The following is a 24,858-nucleotide window of genomic DNA, read 5'->3' as shown; positions in this document are numbered from 1 at the left end:
TTGCAGCCCCTCTCCACCGGCTCCCCTCTGTAGTATGTGTAACTTTCCTCAGGCACCCCTGCCTGCCCTAAAAGGAAAACAAAGAGTTAACTTGCAGAGATCACAATCCTGCAAGACAGGAGTCTCCCTCCATCTACAAATGTCCTAGTGATTTATAACAGAGAAGCTATCTTACCAATAGCCCAATTTCCAGGGGCAAATAACTCAGTTCCTCAAGACCTAATGTCGCCCTCCCCTCCATAAAAACTGAAGAAGGCTGAGGTAGAAGGTAATGTAAATAAAGCTAAATTTCTTCTAAACCTAAATCTCACTAGGATGTTTGATAGGAGGAATGTGACACTCCCCAGGAAACTCCCAATTGTCTTGTTAGTGCCTCATTAGAGGGGAAAAAGGCCTTGGCTTGACAATAACCAGGCTTTGCATAACCTGACAGTCTTCTTTACCCTGATAGCCCTTCTGAACAGCCCCTTTGTCCTCACTTACCCAACTCCTGAGTATATAATCAACCACTCCTCAAGATAGTGGGGCATCAGCTCTTCCTGCCCATGGTCCGGTCCCTGTGCTTTAATAAACCACCATTTTGCACCAAAGATGTCTCAAGAATTCTTTCATGGTCATCGGCTCAGGACCTCACCCCACCGAACCTCATCTATATTCTAGAACTTCATCACCTGGGAAACTGGGAGCCTGATGTGGGGCTGGATCTCAGGTCCCTGGGATCATGACCTGAGCTGGAGGCAGAAAGCAGACTCTTAGCCAACGGAACCACCCTCGGCCCCCAAGATTTATATTTTAGAGGAGATGGGGAAGTGCAGTAGAGGGAGAAAGAGAATGTCAAACGGACTCCCCTCAGGGCACAGAACCAGAAGCAGGGATACCAGTCCCGGACCCTCAGATCCCGACCTGAGCTGCAACCATGAGTCCAAGCTTAGTTGAATGAGCTCCCAGGCACCCTCTTCCAGTGGATTTTAAGCAGAATATCTTTCACGTGCTAAAGATGGAGATACACACACACACCCCCTTTCTTAGAATGGGAACTTTCCAAGTTTTTCTGGACTCATACCCACCGAGCTTCTGTCCGCATTTCCTTCGTGCCTGGCTGCACACTGCTGATCAAGAATCCAGATGAGCCCGAACGAGAAATGCTTTCCGTCCCTGACATCGCAGGACCAGACCTCATCAGCCACAGGAATTTCAGAATCGACAACCTTCCCCTCCAGATCTGCCACCACCAAATATTGTCATTCCTTGGGGGACATTAAGTCAAAGTGACAATGGCTGATGCACTATCGAATCCAGGTTGGTGACAGGACAGAAGGCTCTAAGACATAGAGAAGCATTCTAAAGACCTAACCCTGAGTTATCACTTTTGACCAGGTCTTAAAATGAGGTCAACATGGAGGGGAGAAGCACCCGAACTTGAGGCATTCGCATCTGCAGCTTATAAATGCGATGGTCTGCGAAGAAACAGAGGACACGGCTCCGCGGGGACACCAGGCTCACCTGCGAACGGGCCATTTCTGCCTTCACCTCCACCTCTAGATTTCGTCCTCACGAGGGATCTGTGGGAAATCACAGCTGCATCAGGAGAAAATGACCTGAAATCCAGCAACAAGAGCTCCTTCTCTTCACACTGCTGGTCTGCAGTCAGGACTTGGAGATGCAGAAAAGGCCCAACTTCCCAGTCAGGAGCAGCCCAGAAACTGTGAGCTCCCATGAGGACACCCATCCCTGCATTTTCCTCACCTGCTTTGTTGGGGGGGGGGTCCCTTCCCATCGCCACTCACAACTTCAGCATCAGCATCGAAACAGTGGGCTGCATGGACCGGACCTTCCCAGACTCACAGAGCAGAGACCCTGTCACCTCTCCTGGACCAAAGCCGCAAATCCACTTTCAGAAAACCACGGAAAGCCCTCGGGCTCCCCCTCCACTCCTCACTGAGAATCTCTGGAGCCCTTAATTAACACAACAGTGTTGTTTTCGCCCAAACCAACCGACAGAATCTGAGGGGGAGGCCCGCAGAGGAGGTCCTTCTTGAAACTCCACAGGTGACCCTGCTGGGAAGGAACAGGGGAGGTGACCAGACCAAGCAGGGGAACCAAGGCTGGGCCTGGGAAGAGAGTTCGAGCCCTGCCTTCTCCACCGTCAGAGTTTTGGGAGACTGCCTCCTCCCCCCTCTTTCTGCTACACAGAGGAAGACCCCTGACAGACAACGTTCCCATATAAAAGTAAATGTCTCTTGCAAAATAAAGGCTTTCAGAGCTTTTCCTTTATCTACCTTTGATTCAAAATAAGCGTTCAAAAATAATGCTCAGGCCAAGAGACATTTTCCCTTCAGTAAGAAGGGAGACATATATTCCCCTTCAGTAGGTAAGTGTTTCTGTTCTGTTCTGTTCATAAGGACCTGCCACACCGTTTTCCACACTGCATACCCTTTTTGCCCTCTCATCGGGTATGTATGAGAATTCTAATTCTCAGCATTCTTAAGAAAATTGGATGTTGGGGCGCCTGGGTGGCTCAGTTTAAGCCGCTGTCTTCGGCTCAGGTCATGATCTCAGGGTCCTGGAATCAAGTTCCAAATAGGACTCTCTGCTCAGTGGGGAGCCTGATTCCCTCTCTCTCTCTCTGCCTGCCTCTCCATCTACTTGTGATTTCTCTCTGTCAAATAAATAAATAAAATCTTTAAAAAAAAAAGAAAATTGGATATTATACTTTTGTTATTTTTTATTTTTTTATTTTAGCCATTCCAGAAAACCCTGAGTGGTTGCTCAGTGTAAAGTATGAAGTCCTCTTAAAATAACTATCTTGGTGGGGCGCCTGGGTGGCTCAGTGGGTTAAGCTGCTGCCTTCGGCTCAGCTCATGATCTCAGGGTCCTGGGATGGAGTTCCACATCGGGCTCCCTGCTCAGCAGGGAGCCTGCTTCCTCCTCTCTCTCTCTCTCTCTCTCTCTGCCTGCCTCTCTGCCTACTTGTGATCTCTCTCTGTCAAATAAGTAAATAAAATCTTTAAAACAAAAATAAAATAGCTATCTTGGTGACTGAAATGAAAACCACTTGAAAGGCATCAAGTTGAACAAAGAAAAAAGTAATCAATGCTTCAGTGAGACTCCCATTTTCAACAAGTAATCTTTCTCTTCTCCACAGACCTCCTCAACTCACTTCTCAGCCCTTTCTTTCAGGAACCTGGTTCCACCCTGAGAACATGATGAACAGGCAGCACAGACACAATTCCTCTGGAAATCGGCCATTATCCAGCATTTTCAAACAAACCCTTGGCTCCTTATCCTCCGCTGTTCTCAATGACGTCAGGCAGTTTCACAACAATTAAGTTATTAAGTATGGGAACAAGAAAGTATGGGAACAAGACAGACATGAGGCTCAAAGAGGTGAGGCTTCTGTGTGACGGTGACTTAAGGAGGAGGAGGTTAGGATTTAGAATTTCCAAAGCGGAGATTATATTCACAGGAGAAAGGAAAGAGAAAATATTTCTTTAAAAGATTTTATTTATTTATTTGACAGAGAGATCACAAGTAGACTGAGATGCAGGCAGAGAGAGAGGAGGAAGCAGGCTTTCTGATCTGAGCCGAAGGCAGAGGCTTCAACCCACTGAGCCACCAGGTGCCCCAGAAAGGTGAAATATTTATCAAGGAATGGTCTGTCCCTCCAGGTAGTCAACTATTTTTTTTCTTTTCATAATTTATTTTTACAGTGTTCCATGATTCATTGTTTATGCACCACATCAGTTCTCCATGCAATCCGTGCCCTCCTTAATACGCTCCACCAGCTCACCCAACCCCCCACCCTCTCCCCTCCAAAACCCACAGTTTCTCAGAGTCCACAGTCTCTCATGTTTCATCTCCCCATCCGATTTCCCCCAACTCACTTCTCCTCTACATCAACCAACGTCCTCCGTGTTATTCCTTATGCTCCACAAATAAGTGAAATCATGTAATTTACTCTCTCTGATTGAATCAGTTCACTCAGCATAATCCCCTCCAGTCCTGACCATGTTGATACAAAACTTGGGTATTCATCTTTCTGATGGAGGCATACTACTCCATTGTATAAATGGACCACATCTTTTTTAACCATTCGTGTGTTGGCTCTTTGCGCACTTTGGGAACTGTAGCCATGGCTGCTATGAACATGGGTGTACAGATGGCCCATATTTTCACTACATCTGTATCTTAGGGGTAAATACCCAAGAGTGTAATTGCAGGCAGGGGCATAGGGAAGCTCTATTTTTAATTTCTCAAGGAATCTCCACACTGTTTTCCAACGTGGCGGCACCAACTTGCATTCCCTCCAACAATGTAAAAGGAATCTCCTTTCTCCACATCCTCTCCAACACTTGGTGTTTCCTGTCTTGCTAATTTTGGCCATTCTAACTGGTGTAAGGTGGTAACCCAATGTGGTTTTGATTTGAATCTCCCTGATGGTTAATGATGATGAACATTTTTTCATGTGTCTGTTCCAGGTAGGAAAGTCTTTTTTTTTTCTTTCTTTTTTGTATGATTTTGTTTATTTATTTGACAGAAAGAGAGAGATCACAAGTGTGCAGAGCTGCAGGCACAGCAGGCAATGAGAGAGGGGGAAGCAGGCTCCCTGCTGAGCGGAGAGCCTGATGCTGGGCTTGATCTCAGGACCCTGGGATCATGACCTAAGCAGAAGGCAGAGGCTGTAACCCACTGAGCCACCCAGGCACCCTGAGGCAATCTTTCTGATACCAACAGTTGTGGTGCCCAGGAGGCTCAGAGGGTTGGGCTTATGCCTTTGGTTCATGATCCAGGCTCTATGTCACAAAGCATGGTAATACACATACAGTAATATCATCCTATTCACAAAGAGGAGAAAATCATAGCATAGACTGGGGAAAAATAATCACATATCCCTTCAACCTTCAGAGTACTGGGAAAATGGTGTCCTAGGTATATTGTTTTACTCCAGTATCAACATGTGATGGATTCCATCAGCTCCAACAACCCGCAATGAAATAGATTAACACTAGACGTAGAATAACACATCATTCATGGCATACCCATATCCGTATGTTAGAAAACAGTTTACTGGGGCACCTCGGTGGCTTAGTGGGTTAAAGCCTCTGCTTTCGGCTCAGGTCATTATCCCAGGGTCTTGGGATCCTGCCCCCATTGAGCTCTCTGTTGCACCGGGAGCCTGCTCCTCCTCTCTCAATCTGCCTGCCTCTCTGCCTACTTGTGATCACTTTCTGTCAACAAAATAAATAAAATCTTTTTTTCCAAGATTTTAGTTATTTGACAGAGAGAGATCACAAGTAGGCAGTGAGGTCGGCAGAGAGAGAGGAGGAAGCAGGCTCCCTGCTGAGCAGATACCCCGATGTGGGACTCGATCCCAGGACCCTGAGATCATAACCTGAGCTGAAGGCAGCGGCTTAACCCACTGAGCCACCCAGGCACCTCCCCAAAATCAATAAAATCTTTTAAAGAAAAAACACCACTGTTTTATTAATGAAAATACATTAATATCATACATACACTGAGTAATGCATATCAAATCCACTCTATTGTCTCCATTTGAAATACAGAACACACATGTGCAAAAACATTCAAGTTGTCATAAGGATGTGGGAGTACCTATTTCCGAAAATTTCAGGATTGAGGTACATTGCTCAGAAATGTGTATGTTCAATTGTATGGCATTGTAGGGGTGAAGAGTTAGCTACCCTCCTGCAGTCATCTGTCAGGATTTTCTCATTTAATCACATCAAGTCATACTCTCTAACGATTGCACTTACGAAGATACATTCAGAGTTCACTGCACGACTCCCTCTTCTTTCTTCAAGGACAATAAGCAGTCCTTAGGCACTCTCTCACATTCATTACATCCATAATTTTCTCTGCAGTATGAATTCCGTGATGTGCAGGAAGGGTTGTGTGCCTGCTAGTAGTTTGGCCACATTTTTCATCTGTTGTCTTTCCAGTATGAATTCTCAGTTTAGAAGGCGTGCATGCTGGACAAAGGCCTTGACACACTGGTTGCATTTGTGAGGTTACTGTCTAATATGAATTCTCTCATAGGCATGAATCAGTGAGCACTCTTTAACCAATTTTTCTCACACTCTTTATTTTCTTTCCTTCTTAAAGATTTTATTTATGTATTTGACAGAGAGATGGAGAGAGAGCACAAGTAGAGAGGAGGGTCAGGCAGGGGGAGAAGAAGCAGGAGGCTGTCTGCTGAGCAGGGAGCTCAGTGCAGAGCTCAATCCTGGGACCCTGGGATCATGACCTGAGCCGCAAAACCGCCTTTGCCACCCAGGTGCCCCATTCAAACATCCTGTACACTGGTAAGCCATCTTTTCCATATGAATATTATGATGTTTAGTGAGGACCGAGTGCCTGTAAAGGCCTAACAACATTCTTGACGTTGGTCAAGTTTCTTTCCAGTATGAACTCTGAGATGTCGAGTAAGGTTTGAGCTGTGTATAAAGGCCTTGCCACATTCTTGACATTGGTAAGGTTTCTCTCCAGTGTGAATTCTGTAATGTTTAGCAAGGAGTGAGCTGTGGTTAAAGGCCTTGCCACATTCCTGACACTGGTAAGGTTTCTCTCCAGTATGAATTCTGTGATGTTGAGTAAGGGATGACCTGTCACAAAAGGCCTTGCCACATTCTTGACATTGGTAAGGTTTCTCTCCAGTATGAATTCTGTGATGTTGAGTAAGGGATGACCTGTCACAAAAGGCCTTGCCACATTCTTGACATTGGTAAGGTTTCTTTCCACTATGAGTTCTGTAATGTTTAGTCAGGCCTGAGCTGTGGATAAAGGCCTTGCCACATTCCTGACATTGGTAAGGTTTTTCTCCAGTATGAGTTCTGTGATGTCCAGTAAGGGCTGACCTGTCACAAAAGGCCTTGCCACATTCTTGACATTGGTAAGGTTTCTCTCCACTGTGAATTTTGTGGTGCCGAGAACGATTTGACTTCCAGGCAAAGGCCTTGCCACATTCTTGGCATCGGTAAGGTTTCTCTCCAGTATGAATTCTGTGATGTTGAGTAAGGGTTGACCTGTCACAAAAGGCTTTTCCACATTCTTGACATTGGTAAGGTTTATCCCCACTATGAATTCTGTGATGTTGAATAAGGGCTGGGTGCTTGTTAAAGCTCTTGCCACATTCATGACATTGGTAAGGTTTCTTGCTATTATGAATTCTGTGATGTCTATTAAGACCTGAGTGATTCTTAAAAGCCTTGCCACATTCTTGACATTTGTAGGGTTTTTCTCCAGAACAGATCTGCGAATGTTCATTTTTTGATAAACAGTCATTCAAGGTTGGACCACCTTCTTCACAAATGTGTATTTTTTCTCCAGTATGCATTCGCTGATGTTGACATAGTGTTGAGTGGCAGTCAAAGCATTTACCACATTCCTTTAAAATGTTAGTTTCCTTTCCCAAAAGGATTATCTCATTGATGTTTACGCTTGATGACTGACAAAACATGGTCCCTGCTTTATTAGAACTGAATGCATTTTTTCCCTCGTGAATTCTCTGATGATCACCAACACGAGAAGACTGGTTATGAGCTTTCCCACATTCATTCCATTTATGAGGACTGTCTCCCAAGCGGTGACCATTATGTATACTGAGGTTAGAGCTTGGATGAAAGCCTTCCCCACATTTATCACATTCATAATGGTTCTCTGCAAACCAAGCCTTGACACATCGGTGAACACTGGAGCCCTGGTTCAATGTTTTCTGAGATTCAGTGCATTGAATAATTCTGTCTCCAGTGAAAAGCCTCTGGTCATTCTGGAGGGTTGACTCCTCAGTGGAGCGCCTCTCATATGGATCCCACTGAGCACATTGTTCTTCATTTCTAAATCTCTGATTTAAGGTCAGGCCAGTCCTATTTTCTAAATGGCTCAAATCGTTATCTTCAGCATGGACTAGGTTACCTTCCAAATCTGCCAAATGATCTGTCCACGAATAGCTATGTTTGAATATCTGACTGGAGCTTGTGCTGACAGAAACACACTGCTCTGCAGAAACAGTTGACTTAAAAACGGAGGTTTTCTGCAGCGGTTTATATACTTCACCACTTGGGGCTGTGAGATTCTCATTAAGGGCAATTGCCTTGGTTTTGGTGTATCGTCCAGGATTTCTTTGATGCCTGTCACCATCCCCATCACTGTCCCAGTCTCTGCGTAAGTATAAAATCTCAACAGCACTGTGTTTGTATCTGGTCATTGATTCATTCTGGAAAAAACCTTCTATGCTCTGCTTTAGCGGGAAACTCTGGGTGTCATGTGAAGATACAGCTGAAAGATAACAAATAAAAGTAAAACCATTGCACTTACTACAATCAGAAGAATATACTGAAGACTAATAATGCAGAAACATCAAGGGAAACAGACCATGTCAGAAAGATGGCTGACAAGGAGTCATCAGGACCTCATTTCTCCATAGATACATAACATAGCACACAACGTATTGGCCATATAACCTAATAGATAATTCTGTGATATGGTCACGGTGTAGCAGAAATCACTTTCATGTATCTCTAATAGTTAGAAAAAGGATCATATAACCTCAAAATTAGCAGAAGAACGGAGGATATGGAAACAGATAAATGAACTGACTCAAATGGAGTAAAAATAGGAACCTATCAAGCACAGGAAGAGTTTTTTGGTGGAAAAGATCAACAACACTGGCAGCTGATTAACTAAAGAAATAACGATAAGTGAAGAAGTGAAAGCAGACACAGTATAACTGACTGCCGGAATAAAAGTAATTGTAAGAGGCAACAGTGGATAATCAGTGCCCACAAATTCATACTAAAAGACAAGTACAAATTTCAGAAAAGGTTTAACAGGGGCACCTGTGTGGCTCAGTGGGTTGAGCGGCTGCCTTCGACTCAGGTCATGATCTCAGGGTCCTGGTATAGAGTCCCACATCAGGCTCTCTGCTCAGCAGGGAGCCTGCTTCCCTCTCTCTCTCTCTCTCTCTGCCTGCCTCTCCATCTACTTGTGATTCCTCTCTGTCAAATAAATAAATAAAATCTTTAAAAAAAAAAAAGAAAAGGTATAACAAATTTAGACTGGATCACTCAGGAAAATAGAGAACATCTCAACAGATCTACAACTGGGAAGCCAAATGAAAGAGGAACAGATCAAAAAAACCCAACGAACAAAAATTGCGTCCGAGAGGGGCTCATTGGATATTCAAACAGACACTGAAGGAGAAAGGACTGCAAATCTCCTCAAACATTTCCAAGGCATAGATATCAGAGAAACTAGCTGAACACTCTCTCTGTGGCACCAGCATTCCCAGCTCATGCAGGCAAATAAAACCAGAAATTCAAGACTCTGCATTAACAGAACGAAGGGCAAAAATGACATGATCACATTAAGGGAGACAGAACACAAATATGGGCATACTGGACAACGTGTCATGTTAAAAGCACTCAAAGTAGAGAGAGAAGGAAACCCCAACCTAATGAAAGCCACAGATGTATGAAAAGATGAAACCTATTCAGTACTAAACATTCTAGTCAGAAGAATTATGCAATGAAAAATAGAGTAAAGGAATCTAAACTGGAAAAGAAACAGTAAAACTCCTTGTTCACACCTGACATGATTACAGAAATGCCTTAAAATCATCATTTTATTTTTTTTACTGCTTTTGGTCATTGTTGTATTGTTTATTTCTGCCAGTATTTCCCTACTAGACTTGCCGTTTCCCAAGTTGTTCATGTTATACAATACGGAGCTAAGAAAAATCTTGGAATAAACAACTTAATTTCCACCAAGGAACTAAAAAAGGAAGAGACTAGGATGAAATTTCATAGAGGAATGAAAAAAAGAAAAATCTTAAGTAAATAAAATAAAAGGTTAACACTAATGGAACACAGAAAGTAATGCCCATTTCAATCAATAAAACAAAACTGGCAATGCTTTAACTCCATAAACCATTACATAATAATAAATAGGGAAATTTGTTTTTTTATGATTTAACTTATTTACTTGACAGACAGAGATCACAAGTAGGCAGAGAGGCAGGCAGAGAGAAAGGGAGAAGCAGGCTCCCCAATAAGCACAGAGCCCGATGCCGGGCTCATTCCCAGGACCCTGGCATTGTGACCTGAGCTAAAGGCAGAGGCTTTAACCCACTGAGCTACCCAGTGGCCCTAAATAAGGAAATTTATGAAAACAAACAAACAAAAAACAAAACAAAGCAGGGAATTCCTAAAATTGGACAAGTTATTAAGACTGATTTCCTAACCCTGAACCAACGAATCAGAATGAATCACTATAGTTTCATAGGTTCCTAAAAAGGGGGCAGAGCATCCAGGTGATTATGGAGTTCTTCGCTTCCCATCAATCTTCATTCAAGCGAACCCTGCATAACAAACTTAACCCAATCACTCTTCTCTGGACCTCCTCTTAGTTTTCCTTCTTCAAACTTCCATGCCACCATACTCATGGAAATAACTCCCTCCTTCACAACAAATGCAGGTGAAATCTCCTGCTGGCTGCAACGCTGGATTTTGTAGCTTGGAGCCCACTGCATCCATGGCCTTTATCAATTTCAAGTTTCCCCTGCATTTTTTAAAAAAAGATTTTATTTATTTATTTGATAGACAGAGGTTACAAGTAAGCAGAGAGGCAGGCAGAGAGAGGGGAAGCAAAGCAGGCTCCCTGCCAAGCAGAGAACCCGATGCGGGGCTCGATCCCAGGACCCTGGGATCATGACCTGAGCTGAAGGCAGAGGTTTTAACCCACTGAGCCACCCAGGCGCCTCTCCTCTGCCTTTTTGCTAATACCCATGGATTCAGGCTACAGGATCACTTCTTTGAACATAGGCTTAGTTCTGAAAACTGACTTTGCCTAAAATGAGCACAGTTATACAACATGGTTGCACTTTCTGGTCTTCCCAGAAGAATCCACCTCCAAAGAAAAGACTTCCTAACAGGCCTCAGTGTTGAGAGAAGAAGAGACCAAGTTAAAGGAAATGGAATTAAGAAGCTCTCACAGAAATGACTGTTCTTCCATGGATGGCCTGGGCTGCTTGTCCTGGGCTCCCTGTGAACACCACAGGATCTTCTTGGTTTTCCAGTTCCCTTCTTTGCTCTGCTGGGCACATGCTTCTCTTTCCCTGTCCCTTCCCTTCTACATAAAAGAACATTTATCTCCGCTCTGATACAGATCAGTTTGCTTTCCTAGGACATTATCCTGAAATGAGTACTTAAGATTAGCTTCTTTCGAAGAGTAGGTTTAGTTTTCTTTACCTGCAACTTCGTAAGACACTAATCTATGTATGTATATGCTTCTTGGTATCCGCTTTGATTTCATTTCTATTAATATATACTCTACAATGTCCCATTACATTAGCTGTACAACATGTGGACTCAAAAACTCTATAGGTGCTACTATACTCACCAATAGTAACTAATATCTGGCACCATAAAATGCTATAGGAAAACCATTGGAGGGGGTCCCTGCATTCTTTTCACCCCACGGAAGCCTGTACTTCCCAATCCCACTTCCTCATGTTGCCCATCATCCTTCTCCATTCCACACTGGTAACATTCAGGCTATAGATTGTATTTGTGTCTCTTTCAGCTTTTTTCTTTGTCTGTTGTCATTTGTGATATGTGGTTTGGCCCAGAAGGTGTTATGCGATGTGAATTAAGTGACATACAAATACTGTACGTATTCACTTATGTGAAACAATCTAAATGAACAAACAAGAAACAGACCTATGAATGTCTGTTTTGTTTTGAATTAAGTCCACCAATAATCTCAATAAATGTAAAAATTCCAAGATGACACACATCCTATACTATAACCTGTTGGTCTGTAGCAGTGTCCAATACTGGCAGAAGAGAAGAGATTCCCAGGTCAAAGTCCAAGTGTCTTATGGCTCACGATACAGCAAACATCATAAACATATTCATCACACTAATTCCACTGGCCAGCCGCCCACCCCCAACTCATACAGAGACGCAGTGCACATGGGGTGGGTTTTTGTTGGAGACTCTGAGCATAGGAAACCCCAGTATCTTCAAGGAACATCTAGCATATATGCCCGATCCTTGGCCAGGAAAACAAACCATCTGTTTTCCTGTACAATAAACTCATCTGTCCTTGACCCAAGATCAAGATGCTATTACTACACTACCAAGCTTTCTTATATGCAGATATGAGTGGACTGGCCATTATAACTAAAACATCAATCAAGGAAACGCTCACGCAGATCAGGAGGTTACCACATGACTTCAAGGAAGAGTGATAATACTGTATAAGGCACATGTGTGATTTGTCTCAGATATCCACTACAGTTCAGATACATTTTCCATCATGATCTCTTGCTGCTCACCTGGAGCTGCTGTACAGTCACATGCAGGGTAAATCCCAAAGTTAATGTACCTGGAAGGTTTGACTTTACGATCTTCCAACCATCGGCCATAGGGCCAACTGCAAAGGTCTGGAAGGTACCCAAGATGCACACTGTAGCACCAAAGGCACATCCCTGGCAACTCTGTGAACCTAACAAAGTAGCATTCATTCAACATCATGGTAGAAATCTTTCACCCAAATGCTGTCAGTGTGGTTCTATTACAGACAATGTCCACTGATTGCCTATTCTCCTGTGTAGATGAACCTACCTGGCAAAGGAGACCTGTCAGCACCTGATTTGGGTGTCCAGCCAATGCTTTGAACTAGAACATTCTCTGTTCTCTGTCTGTGTAGCTATGCATGTTCTAAGTCACTTCCCAGGGCTGACCCTAGCCTCCATTCCTGCGCCATTAGAAGCCTGAACAGAGACCCTAGACAACCTCAGAGCTTCTCTTACAGGCTTCTGGGGAGAAGACCAAGCCATCAGCACTGACTAATGTCATTTCTGGGGTGGCTCAGTTGGTTAAGTAGCCACTCTTCATTACAGCTCAGTTCATGATGTCAGGGTCCTGGGTTCGATCATGTCATCAGCTCTCCACTCAGCAGCGAGTGTGCTTCAGGATTCTCTCTATGTGTCTTCACTCTACTCACTAGTGTGCTTTAAAATAAATGATTTAAACAAACAAACAAACAAACAAACAAACACACAAACTGGGGCTCCTGGGTGCTTAGTGGGTTAAACTTCCAACTTTTCATTTCAGATCGGGTCATGATCTCAGTCTCAGGGTCCTGAGATCGAGTCCTGTGTCATGCCTCAAGCTCACTAGGGAGTCACTTTGAGATACTCTCTCCCTCTCCCTCTGCCCCTCCCCTGTCTCTCACCTGAGCTTTCTGTACTATAAATGAATATGTTTTCTTTTTTAAGATTTTATTTATTTATTTGACAGAGATCACAAGTAGGCAGAGAAGCAGGCAGAGAGAGAGGAGGAAGCAGGTTTCCTGCTGAGCAGAGAGCCCGATGCGAGGCTCGATCCCAGGACCCTGGGATCATGACCTGAGTGGAAGGCAGAGGCTTTAACCCACTGAGCCACCCAGGCGCCCCTGTTTTCTTTATTTTAAACTGATCTGGAACTTATGTATATACTTTTTTTAAGTTAAGAAATGCATGAAAGACATTAATATATGTTATGGATTATGTTATGTTATGATATGTTATGGATTAGACAATCCCAGAAAGAAGACATGTAAAAATCAGATTATACTTGAGGTTGTCTGGGCTATTTCAGAAGACCTGAGCATCTACCAACTCACTGGATATGTAAATAACCAAATATCCACCTTTTTTTCTGCATGTATGCAACAGGCTTTCATGGTATTGCTGACCACAGCAGAACCGCTACTGAAAAATGTATTATCCTTCAACTGATTCCATGTTCAATATGAGCATACCATGCTACCCAACTTGAATGGTACCGGTCTCTACAACTCCTACAAATCCTCTTTTCACTCAGGTCAAGCGGCGTGTAGGGACAACGTGAGCTCTGAAACAACATAGGGACAGCTCCAAATGTTGGGAAGGCTGTTTGCAGCAGAAATTGTCACTGCTGGTAATTGGTGACTGACTTCTCAATGATTCAGGGCCTTGCACATGGATCAGAGCACAGGATAGATTCACCCCAGGGCTGAGTAGAAGTGAGGGCGTGCCCTGCCAACCACAGGTCATCATGCTTGCAAGGTCACCCATCTATCCTGGTGGAGACCTATGTTGGGTTATATTCCTGGGATACCAATGCTGCTCCATCACACCTTACAGAACACTATGTTCTGTTTAAGTTAGAACAACTAGTCAGCACCAAGCCCTGTTCCATATTTGTTTCCTTCAAATAAATGTTAAAAAAAAAAAATCATGAAGTCTCCACATTTTTCCCTAATAAGTGCTGACACTGAAGTGACCAACATGGATGACATCACTTCCTAGAAGGGAAAATAACAACAACTAAGGAACTGTTACTTCGCCAATCGTAAAGGAAGGAGTGATGTCTCAATTTAACTAAAGGAATTTATAATTCCCCCTGGAGAATTACACTCACATTTATTTATATTTTTTAAAGATTTTATTTATTTATTTGACAGACAGAGGCCACAGTGGGCAGAGAGGCAGGCAGAGAGAGCGAGAGGAGGAAGCAGGCTTCCGGCAGAGGAGAGAGCCTGATGCGGGGCTTGATCCCAGGACCCTGGGATCATCACCTGAGCTGAAGGCAGAGGCTTTAACCCACTGAGCCACCCAGGTGCCACTACTCTCACATTTAAATTAAATTTTGAATACCATGACATTCCATGGAAACTCTTGTTAAAAATCTCTATCAAGGCAGGTAAGCAACCCGTCAACACAGGAATAAGGACAACAGAGTAGATCCTACAGGAGTAAAACCCAGTTATGTAAGAGACGATTCACATGGGGAGAGTCTCAAATTAAGGTACACCAGATGTAGGAAGCATAAATTCAATACAATACAGAGAAAACTATTTCTATTCTGAATCTAGAATCTCTTTACTTGCTAGGAAATCATCAGTTTTCAAACTTGGAAATGACCTGGTTTGAACCAAGGTTTCTTTTCCTTCTGAAGATATAGGTACACACACATATGTATGTACACGTGCTTCTTCCTACTTAGTTCTGCGACTTCAAAATTGATCTTTAGCTTAATATGACACATCGCATTCTGTGCAGATCAAAACCCTAAAACTCTCCTTGTGTTTTCTATGCTCACAAAACAACAGGAGAAACATACAGGGTAAAATTTGATCGATAGTCCTTGAGAATTTTGTAGCTGTGGCTTCTCATTATATCTGCAGTGACTTTGTTCAATTAGCCATCAGTAGGTAGAACCCCTGGGTGTTAGATGGTGAGCCATGGCTCAGGACAAGAAAATGAAACTTACATTTACAAAAACCATTCATGACAGTCCTTATCAAAATCGTAGCAATAAAGAAAATCTTGTAATTCTGAAATAGAGAAATACACTCAATAGCATTCTGTGAGGTCAGCAGTACCCTGATATCAAAGCAGTATAAACAAAAGATAGAAAGCTAGTTTATCTGATGAAACTTCTGCTACTCTGGTTTTCTTTGGAAACCCATCTACATGTACAAAATAAGAGTCAAAAGGAAAACTGAATCACACTAAAAATAATTGTCTCTCTTTAGCGGTCCTTCTGCCCCTGAAACCTTTAAAGTCTACTAACAAATACAGTCCATCACTGAATAACGCGCTTTTCATCAATAACGGTCCACTTATGCACAGAGAAGTTTGCTTGATATAAATCCAGTGCACTACAGTAAATGTCTTTTCATTATGATTGACTTCATATTTAATTTCTTCAAATTAGTTCCTTATAAAACTATGGTATATACAGCAGACCTCATACAAAGAATGGGATGACTCACGACAGGTTGTAATTTACCCATCAAACACCAGAGATGGAGAGAGACTTTTGAAACACAATGACAGGGACCGCTGGGTGGTTCAGTGGGTTAAGTCCCTGCCTTTGGCTCAGGTCATGATCTCAGGCTCCTGGGATGGAGCCCCAAATCCAGCTCTCTGCTCAGCAGGGCGCCTGCTTCTCCCTCTCTACCTGCCTCTTTACCTAATTGTGACCTCCCTCTGTCAAACAAACAAACAAACAAACAAATAAATCTAAAAAGAAACACATGGCAAATCCACTTCATCTTGTGCAAGAGCTCCTAGAAAATCACTGGGAGGATTCTCAGCAGTCCAAACAGGAATGGGCCCAGCATAACGTACTCAGGTACTCAAAGATTGAAAAAAGAGCCACCAACAATACTTTACCTAGCAAAATTATTTTCCACAGAGGCAGAAACGAAGACATTCCCAAGTAAAAACCCCTCTAAGCTTACCAGTAGATCTGTCCTACAAGAACCATTAAAGCAAGTCTTTCTAGATGACATAAAAGGATTCTACCCAGAATCCCCAATGACCTGAGAACACAGAGCTCTCCACTGAACATAAATATATAGACAATTACACAAACCTGCTGTGTTGCAATGAAATACCAGTCACATTTATTTCTGCTACAGAGCTTTGTTTTGGAAAAATAAAAAATAAAAAATGAAGAAAAATCACAAATGTAGGTCACAGAGTATAAAAGAATTTGTGATGTCAGTAACAAAGTCGGGAGGGGGTGCAAGGGTGCAGACAGGAAGAGTTTTCTATATAACTGACACTGAGTTTTAACAAAGGTTTGTTTCAGGGCACCTGGGTGGCTCAGTCAGTTGAGCCTCTGCCTTCGGTTCAGTTCAAGATCTCATGGAACTGGAATATAGACCCACCCTGGGCTCTGTGCTCAGCGCGGAGCCTGCTTCCCCCTCTCTCCCTGCCTACCTCTCTGCACTTGTGATCTCTCTCTGTGTCAAATAAATAAATAAAATCTTTAAAAAATAAAAATAAAATGTTCGTTTTACAGCTAAGTTGTTTTAATGAATCTCTAAGGTAGCCACAATGAAAATACTCATAGAAGACACATAACTCAATGACAAAGGTATCAAGACATATCATGGGTATTAATCCTACAATTAATTAGATAAAGTATATTTTTGTATTTCATACAAAAATATGATACAGAAGTATAAAAAGTTTTAAAATTCCTCTGAATTCAAAAGAGTCTTTCTCTCATGCAGAGAATAAAAATTCACCCACAAATACATGAAGAAATTAATTCTATGTGGATGACAACTCACATAGACATGGTACAACATTCACTGACCACTCACCAAGGAGAAAAAAAGTAAGGGTGACATAGTATATGGGCGACATACAAACCAAAGACAAAAACACACATAATTTACTGGCAAAAAGCATAAAGCTCATTCTTTTTTGTTATACTCACATGGTCTTGAAATATGCCAAAATATACTGAACTGAAAATTCTCTTCCTCTAACAACCTGCACAGATAAAACCCAACCCACACCTAGCTAATGTCGTGGAATGAGCCAGACAAGGAAGCACGTTCTTAGGAAATTACCAAAGCAGAATAAGAGGAAACTCAACCCACAAAATGCTAAATAAAACATTGATGTATGACAGAAAAGGAAAACTTCTATATTACCATAATTTTGAACTTTGTCTATGTACCCATGAAAAACAAGCAACTGATTGGCATGTCTTCATGGACTATAGTATCGTAAAGAATTCTCATTAAAATCAATCATAAACAGCTCTAAGTAAAAACTTTATGAACACTTAAAAAGCTTGAAAGACGTGTATTATGGTGTCGGAGGCAGGCCCCTGGTCAGGGCAGCCTCTGCCATTAAAAGATGGCGCCTGGCTAGTTGCCAGGTTAGGATTGCCTCGTGAGACTAAGCGGAATGCCCAAAGAGGAGGTAAACAGCATTGGTTGCTAGCGAAGTTGTTCCTTTAGGTGCACAGCCTGATTCGCTCCCTCCTGTACCCGGCTCGCTGATTGGTCATGTAACATATGTATTACATATTATGTATATAATTATGTATATTATGGTATTAATATATTCGTTCCCCTCCACAGAATGTAACGCTATAGTCCATTCGGTTAAGACACAGGAAACAAACATCATCTTCATTTCTGAATAAATAAACATCATAGATATTGAAAATATGTGGAGAGACACTGTAAGTGAAATTAATATTTGCGATGAAATTCTGATACATTCTGAGGAAAGTAGAAGAAAAAGCTCATGATTAATTTTCCATGAAGCAAAACTGCATTACTGAACACAAGGATTTTTCAAACATGGAGGTCTGAGGTACCTGGGGGGTCAGTCAGTTAAGCATCTTCCTTCAGTTCAGGTCATGATTTCAGGGTTCTGGGATCCAACCCCACACTGGGCGCCCTGCTCAGCAGGGACTGGGCATCTCCCTCTCCTTTTGCCCTTCCCCTCCGTACTCATTTTCTCTCTCTCTCTCTCTCTCTCTGTCTGAAACAAATGAAATTTTTAAACAAACTATATGGGAATATTACTAATTGTCTAACTCACTTCTTATAAAGCACATGCCCATGTCCTATCAAGACATTTGATGTAAAAAACTCAAAGATAAATCTCGTATAAAACTAATTACAAAGTGAAAAAACACATGACAAAGTCACAAGTTCACAGAACAATCATACAATGATGCAATTATTAAAAAATAAGGTAATTAATGAAAATTTCTTAAAGGCTACAAGTTCAAGTTCTAAATGTGGTAGTTCCCCAATATGATTTTATAGGTCGGAGTTCTTGTAAACAAATAGAGACATTACAGTATTTCACCACTTTAAAATGAACTCATAGAGCAGAAATTTTGATATGGGGGAAAAAAAAGAAAGAAAAAGAAAAAAGACCATTTGAAGGGAAATAAAGCAGTACATTTTCTCATTTTAGGGCAGTACTTTGTTACCTGAAGAATTTATTGAAACTGAATTTTGTAAGACTAAGATTAAAGCCTCTATGCCTTAGAAAGTATAAGCCAGAACACATTAAAAATCTGTCTCCAGTGTTCTGGGAATTTCCCCACCACACTCCAGTGTGCATACAACTACCCTGACCTACTTGTCCCATAATGATAACCAGAATTGACAAAGGCCGTGGTGTATACGTCCTCAGAAATAGGCATGATTTCCCCAGGGCCCTCACAACAATAGAAAGCTCTCAGATTAGGGGAGTCCTCCCCCTCAAAGGAGAGTCTCCTGGCTCTTCCTATGGACATGATGGACCATCACTATGGCAGAAGGAGAATTCCTAGAGAATAGAAGAACTTGATAATGTTAGAGAGCAGACCGTTTCGCTCGGAAAGAGAGAGACATTAAACTAGGCAAGTCTCCAACTGACATTCAAGGAGAGCTACTCGAAACACTGCTTAAGGTCCACCCTCCTCTTTCAGACTTGGACCTCCCCTCTGTTATCTGCCTCACTTGTTCCCACCTACCTGGATGGAAGCCTCTGGTCTCCTTTCTCTTCACATCCCAGAGCTGCTTCTCTTGCTCCAAAAACATGATCAGGTCTGGCTTTGACAGAAGACCTGCTTATGAGGAAAAAGGAAAATTACTATTGCTGCCAATTCTAACTGTCCATCAGTCTTGTGTTCAGGAGAGAAGAGACAATATTGTACAATCCTAGACAATGGTTTCCCAAAAGCTGTTCTCCAACAGACCCTTTAGAAAACACAGGAGGCAGAGCACCTGAGTGGCTCAGGATGATAAGCCTCCTTTGGCTTAGGTCATGATCTCAGGGTCCTGGGATCAAGCCCCACATCAGGCTCTCTGCTTGGTGGTGAGCCTGCTTCCCAGCCCCCTGCCTGCTTCTCTGCCTACCTGTCATCCTTCTCTGTCAGATAAGTAAATAATGTCTTAAAAAAAAAAACACACACACACACACACACAAGAGAAATTTCCATTGTTCACATCTTGACCTACACTTCCAAGTAGTAGACATGATAATAAGAAGGGGAAATGTTGGTTTAAGGTGTGAGCAGCACCATTTATGTCACTAAAGGTTGAGAACTGCCCCTCCTCTACACAAGCAATGATGTTTCCTTGAGGAAGGAGAAGCTAAGGCTGAGAAGGAAACCCCATGAAGACTGTTCTCTCCATCTACTTATTTCCCTTTCTGCCTGAATCTGAATTCTAGTCATTCCAAGAGAAATCTCCAAAAAGACAGTCTTCATGGGAAGGAATAAAACCCTGAGTAGTGTTTGGGAAATCTGGAAGGAGTCGTCCTCACCCAAGAAGAGGAGGTGTCCATAGCTCTCCAACATCACATCCCGGTACAGTTGCCGTTGAGTGTGGGTCAGGCATTCCCACTCATCCTCCGAGAATTCTATGGCCACATCCCTGAAGGTCAGCAGTCCCTGTAATAAATACCACAGTCTCCAAGTGTCCATTGACACAGTTCATAATGTATTCTAAGATTAAACCTGGAGTTAATGTCACCAACTAGAACTAGATCCGACCATTCCTTCTCCCTGAGATGGGTGTGGAGTTAAAAACAAAAAACAAAAAACAAAAAACCCTATGGGACAGAGGGCTGCCTGGTTGAAAACTTTCACTCCCAGAATTCAACTCTGTTCACTACACAGAGGTGACAGCCTTCCTTGTGCAGTGCAAAGTGTTGGGATGTGGGAGAGGAGCCAATGGTCAAGAAATTCGAGGTATGTTTTGATGTGAAATATTGGGGCTCTGGAGTGAGTGATGAAGAAAGGATTGTTGAGATAGCCATGGTACAAACACTGTGGTCCTAACGCAAGTGGAGAGGAATGTGAGCAGGACTGGTTCTATGCTGTCAGGTGGGGAGGGGGTGAGTGATAGCAGGAGGCTCTAAGGAATTTGGAAGCCAGTTTCCAGGACCCTCAGGGCCTCCCAGCTGGTGTTTTGATGAGGCCACTCACTGTATATTAACACTTTAATCAAGACACCCTCCAGATGTTTATCAGTGGGTCCCAAGCTTGAAGGATGGTGCCTAAGCTACCTTTGAGGAATGGAGTTCAAGTTTCCAAAGCAATTTTCATATGTTAAAGAGGAATTACAGGATTCTGGAGGTCTACTGTTAGGCTAAGGCTTCTTTTTGCATCCGACAAAACATTAACCTTGAGGCAGTTGTGAGTTCTCTGAGGAATGTCCTACTCTGCCTTTCTCAGGTATTTATCAACAGACTGGAAGTTGAAGGACAATTCATTTTATCCACACCTCTTCTGACTTTGTTCTCCTCAGAAACTACAAGCAAGGAGGACCCAGATAGTTCAGCTGGTTAAGGGTCTGCCTTCAGCTCAGGTCATGATCCCAGACTCCTGGGATAGAGCCCTGAGTTGAACTCCCCACTCAGTGGGAATCTGCTTCTCCCTCTTTCCCTTTCATCACTCTCAAGCACTCTCTCTCTCAGCTGAGAAAACATTTAAAAGAAGAAAGGAAGGAAGAAAAAAGAATGAACCGGGGTGCCTGGGTGGCTCAGTGGGTTAAAGCCTCTGCTTTCAGCTCAGGTCATGATCCTAGGGTCCTGGGATCGAGCCCCACATGGGGCTCTCTGCTCGGTGGGGAGCCTGCTTCCTCCTCTCTCTCTGCCTGCCTCTCTGCCTCCTTGTGATCTCTCTCTGTCGAATAAATAAAATCTTTAAAAAAAAAAAAAAGAATGAACCTACAACAAGAGAAATACAGAAGAAATAGTTTACCCTGGAATGCAACAGTTCCTGCATATTCCTCAGTACTCCATGTTCCTTACAAAAGACAGGAAGGGAAATAGAAACATTTCAGGGGAGGATCTGGCAGACAGCACCAAGCCAATAAAAGTTCAGATCAGCTCAATGGAAACAAACGTTATCAGCGCCTAATGCACATCAAAGGACACATCATCACTGGTGTTTCCAATGGACTGAAAACAGGATTTCAGAGATTTTTGAAATACAGTAAACAATTGAATACTTAAACAATTGAATCACTATATGATCTGTAGAGGCTGCTTTTAGGCAAGCAGGCTTGAGCAAAGGAGTGGAGGAAGGGCCCCAGTGTCCCCTTGGCTGAGTCCAGACAGGCCCAGCAGGGGACCCACCTCAAAACTACCAAGACCCTAAGGAACCAATGGACTTCTGAGAACCAGGTACAGTGAGCAGAAAGGAGCAAGTCCCACAGGTTCGCCAGAACTCACCTCCCTTCTCCTGAAAAGTAACCCCCACACACTGCCCCTTGCAGACAAGTTCTCCTGTGCCCCACTGCCTGCTGATCTCTTAGGTCTTCAGGAAACTTCCACCACAGGGGAATTCCGGCAGTGCTTCTGGATGGACTTCCAGCTAATCGTGGACACTCGTCTGGTGCCCCAAGTGACTGAGAGAGACACTACACTGAGACAACACAGCATCCCTGTGCTAGAAATTGCTACTTTACTCCTTTCTTTTCTTTGAATTTTTAAGATTTATTTTTATTTTCATCTTCTTAAAGATTATATTTATAGGGGCACCTGGGTGGCTCAGTGGGTTAAAGCCGCTGCCTTCTGCTCAGGTCATGATCCCAGAGTCCTGGAATCCAGCCCTGCAAGGGGCTCTCTGCTCAGCAAGTAGCCTCTGCTTCCTTCTCAGACTACTTGCAATCTCCGTCTCTCAAGTAAATAAAATATTTATTTAAAAAAAGATTATATTTATAGGAGCACCTGGATGCCTCAGTCAGTGGGCATAAGCCTTCTGCTTCAGGCCAGGACACAAGGTCCTGGGAATTCCTCCTACATTGGAGCAGTGGGGGAGTGTCTTTGCTCAGTGGGGAGCCTTCTGCCTCTGCCCATAACACACCCTACTTGTGCTCTCTTTTTCTTACAAAGATGTATATATATATTTTTTTTACAAAAACGGTATTTATTTCAAAGAAAGCAAGTGAGATAGCGCAAGCAGGCAGAACAGGAGAAGGAGAGGAAGAAGCAGGATGCCTGCCCACCTGGGAACCAGATGTGGGGCTGGACCCCAGGAACCGGAGATCATGACCTAAGCTGGAGGCAGAGGCTTAATCCACTGAGCCACCCAGGTGCTACCATAAGTAAAATTTTGAAAAAAATATTGTATTTATTTCAGAGAGCAAGAGAGAGACCGCAAACAGGCAGAGAGGGAGAGGAAGCAGCAGGATCCCTGCCCACCTGGGAGCCTGATGTGGGGCTGGATCTCAGGTCCCCAAGATCACTACCTGAGCTGAAGTCAGAAAGCAGACTCTTAACTGACTGAACCACCTTCGATCCCCAAGATTGATTTATATTTTAGAGGAGATGGGGAAAGGCAGGAGAAGAAGAGAATCTTTAAGTGGACTCCCCTCTGGGCACAGAGCAAGAAACGGGGATACCAGTTCAGGACCCTGGGATCCCAACCTGAGCTGCAATCAACACTCCAACCTTAGTTCACTGAGCCCCCAGGCACCCTCCTCTAGTGGACTTTAAGTAGAATATCTCTTTCAAAGGCATCTGGGTTGCTCAGTGGGTTAAAGCCTCTGTCTTCAGCTGGGGTCATGATCCCAGGGTCCTGAGATCGATCCCCGCATCAGGCTCTCTGCTCAGTGGAGAGCCTGCTTTTTCCTCTCTCCCTATGCCTGTCTCTTTACCTACGTGTAATCTCTGTATGTCACATAAATAAACAAAATCTTTTAAAAAATAAAATTAAAAAAAAAAAGAATATCTCTTTCACGTGCTAAAGATGAAGACACTCACACCCCCTTTCTTAGAGTGAGAAGTTTTCAAGTTTTTCTGGACTCCTACTCATCGAGTTTACATCTGCATTTCCTTACTCCCCAGCTGCCACAGCTGATCGAGAATGCAGAAGAGCCCGAATGAGAAATTATTTCCCTCCCTGACATCCCAGGACCAGACCTCATCAGCCAGAGGAATCTTGGACTCAACACCTTACCCTCCGGATCTGCCACCAACAGAATAGACACTCCACTCTTGGCTTTAAGTCTAGTGACAACGACTGACGCACTATCGAAGCCAGGCTGGGGACACAGGACAGAAAGCTCTGGGATATAGAGAAGCATTCAAAAAACCTAACCATGAGTATCAATTCTGACCACATCTTATAAATAGGTGAACGCAGAATCGAGAAGCACCCATATTCGAGGCATCCACATCTGCAGCTTCTAAACATGACGGTCTGCGGAGAAACAGAGGACATGGCTCTGTGGGGACACCAGACTCACCTGAGAACTGGCCATTTCTGCCTTCGCCTCCACCTCTAGAATTCGTCCTTACGAGGGATCTGGGGGGAAATCACAGCTGCATCAGGAGAAAATGCCCTGAAATCCAGCAACAGAGCTCTTTCTCCTCACACAGCTTGCCCTCGGGCAGGACTTGGAGATTCAGAAAAGGCCCAACTTCCCAGCCCTTTGTGTCCAGAGCAGCTCAGAAACTGTGAGCTCCCCTGAGGACACCCATCCCTGCATTTTCCTCACCTGCTTTGTGGGGAGGGACGGGTCCCCTCCCACCGCCACTCACAATGTCAGCATCAGCATCGAAGAGCAGGCTGCATTGGATGCATGGACCCGACCTTCCCAGACTCACGGAGCAGAGACCCTGTCATTTCTTCAGGACCAAAGCAGCAAATACACTCTCAGAAAAACACCAAAAGCCCTCGGGCTCCCCCTTGGCCTCACTGAGAATCTCCTGGAGCCCTTAATTAACACAACAGTGTTGTTTTCGCCCAAACCAACTGACAGAATCTGAGGGGGAGGCCCGCAGAGGAGATCCTTCCTGAAACTCCACAGGTGACTCTGCTGGGAAGGAACTGGGGTGGTGACCAGACCAAGCAGGGGAACCAAGGCTGGGGCTGGGAAGAGAGTTCGAGCCCTGCCTTCTCCACCATCAGAGTTTTGGGAGACTGCAGGTTTTGCGGCCCCGACCTGCTGAGGCCTCCATGGCTGGCAAAGCAATGAATTTTGGCTGCCCTTGATCCCCAGCTCTGTGTGCACGTTCTGTTCCGGGTCTGAAGCATGGAGGTC

At 43.6% G+C, this 24,858-nt stretch overlaps 2 protein-coding genes across 2 annotated transcripts; both read right to left on the bottom strand.

The window, feature by feature from the left end:
* Positions 1–5,863: 5,863 nt before the first annotated feature.
* On the bottom strand, positions 5,864–8,160 carry LOC123391168 (zinc finger protein 501-like). The gene is made up of 2 exons (XM_045076992.1): positions 6,415–8,160; positions 5,864–6,031 (listed from the first exon to the last, which is right to left on the bottom strand). Exons 1-2 carry the CDS (start codon positions 7,475–7,477, stop codon positions 5,970–5,972), a joined length of 1,125 nt encoding a protein of 374 aa, XP_044932927.1. The 5' UTR covers positions 7,478–8,160; the 3' UTR covers positions 5,864–5,969.
* Positions 8,161–19,239: 11,079 nt separating this feature from the next.
* LOC123391208 (putative protein ZNF720) lies at positions 19,240–24,075 on the bottom strand. The gene is made up of 3 exons (XM_045077268.1): positions 24,061–24,075; positions 20,129–20,255; positions 19,240–19,427 (listed from the first exon to the last, which is right to left on the bottom strand). The coding sequence occupies exons 1-3, from the start codon at positions 24,073–24,075 to the stop codon at positions 19,240–19,242; spliced, it is 330 nt and encodes a 109-aa protein (XP_044933203.1).
* Positions 24,076–24,858: the final 783 nt, after the last annotated feature.

Source organism: Mustela putorius, unplaced genomic scaffold, assembly GCF_011764305.1.
Source record: "Mustela putorius furo isolate JIRA1106 unplaced genomic scaffold, ASM1176430v1.1 tig00000196_pilon_pilon_pilon, whole genome shotgun sequence".
In the NCBI taxonomy this organism is placed as follows: Eukaryota; Metazoa; Chordata; class Mammalia; order Carnivora; family Mustelidae; genus Mustela; species Mustela putorius.
Note: the sequence above shows the minus strand (reverse complement) of the source record. Positions and strands in the feature narration are given on the sequence as shown.

What these genes read in the sequence shown, in the direction of transcription:
- LOC123391168 (XM_045076992.1), bottom strand. Translation starts at nt 7,477, where the DNA reads ATGTTTTGTCAGTCATCAAGCGTAAACATCAATGAGATAATCCTTTTG. An exon ending in CAGAGTTCATACTGGAAAGA is followed by an intron (nt 6,032 to 6,414) that starts AACTTGACCAAC and finishes ATATTAGACAGT; the next exon opens with AACCTCACAAATGCAACCAG.
- LOC123391208 (XM_045077268.1), bottom strand. An exon ending in TGGACACCTCCTCTTCTTGG is followed by an intron (nt 19,428 to 20,128) that starts GTGAGGACGACT and finishes CCTCATAAGCAG; the next exon opens with GTCTTCTGTCAAAGCCAGAC.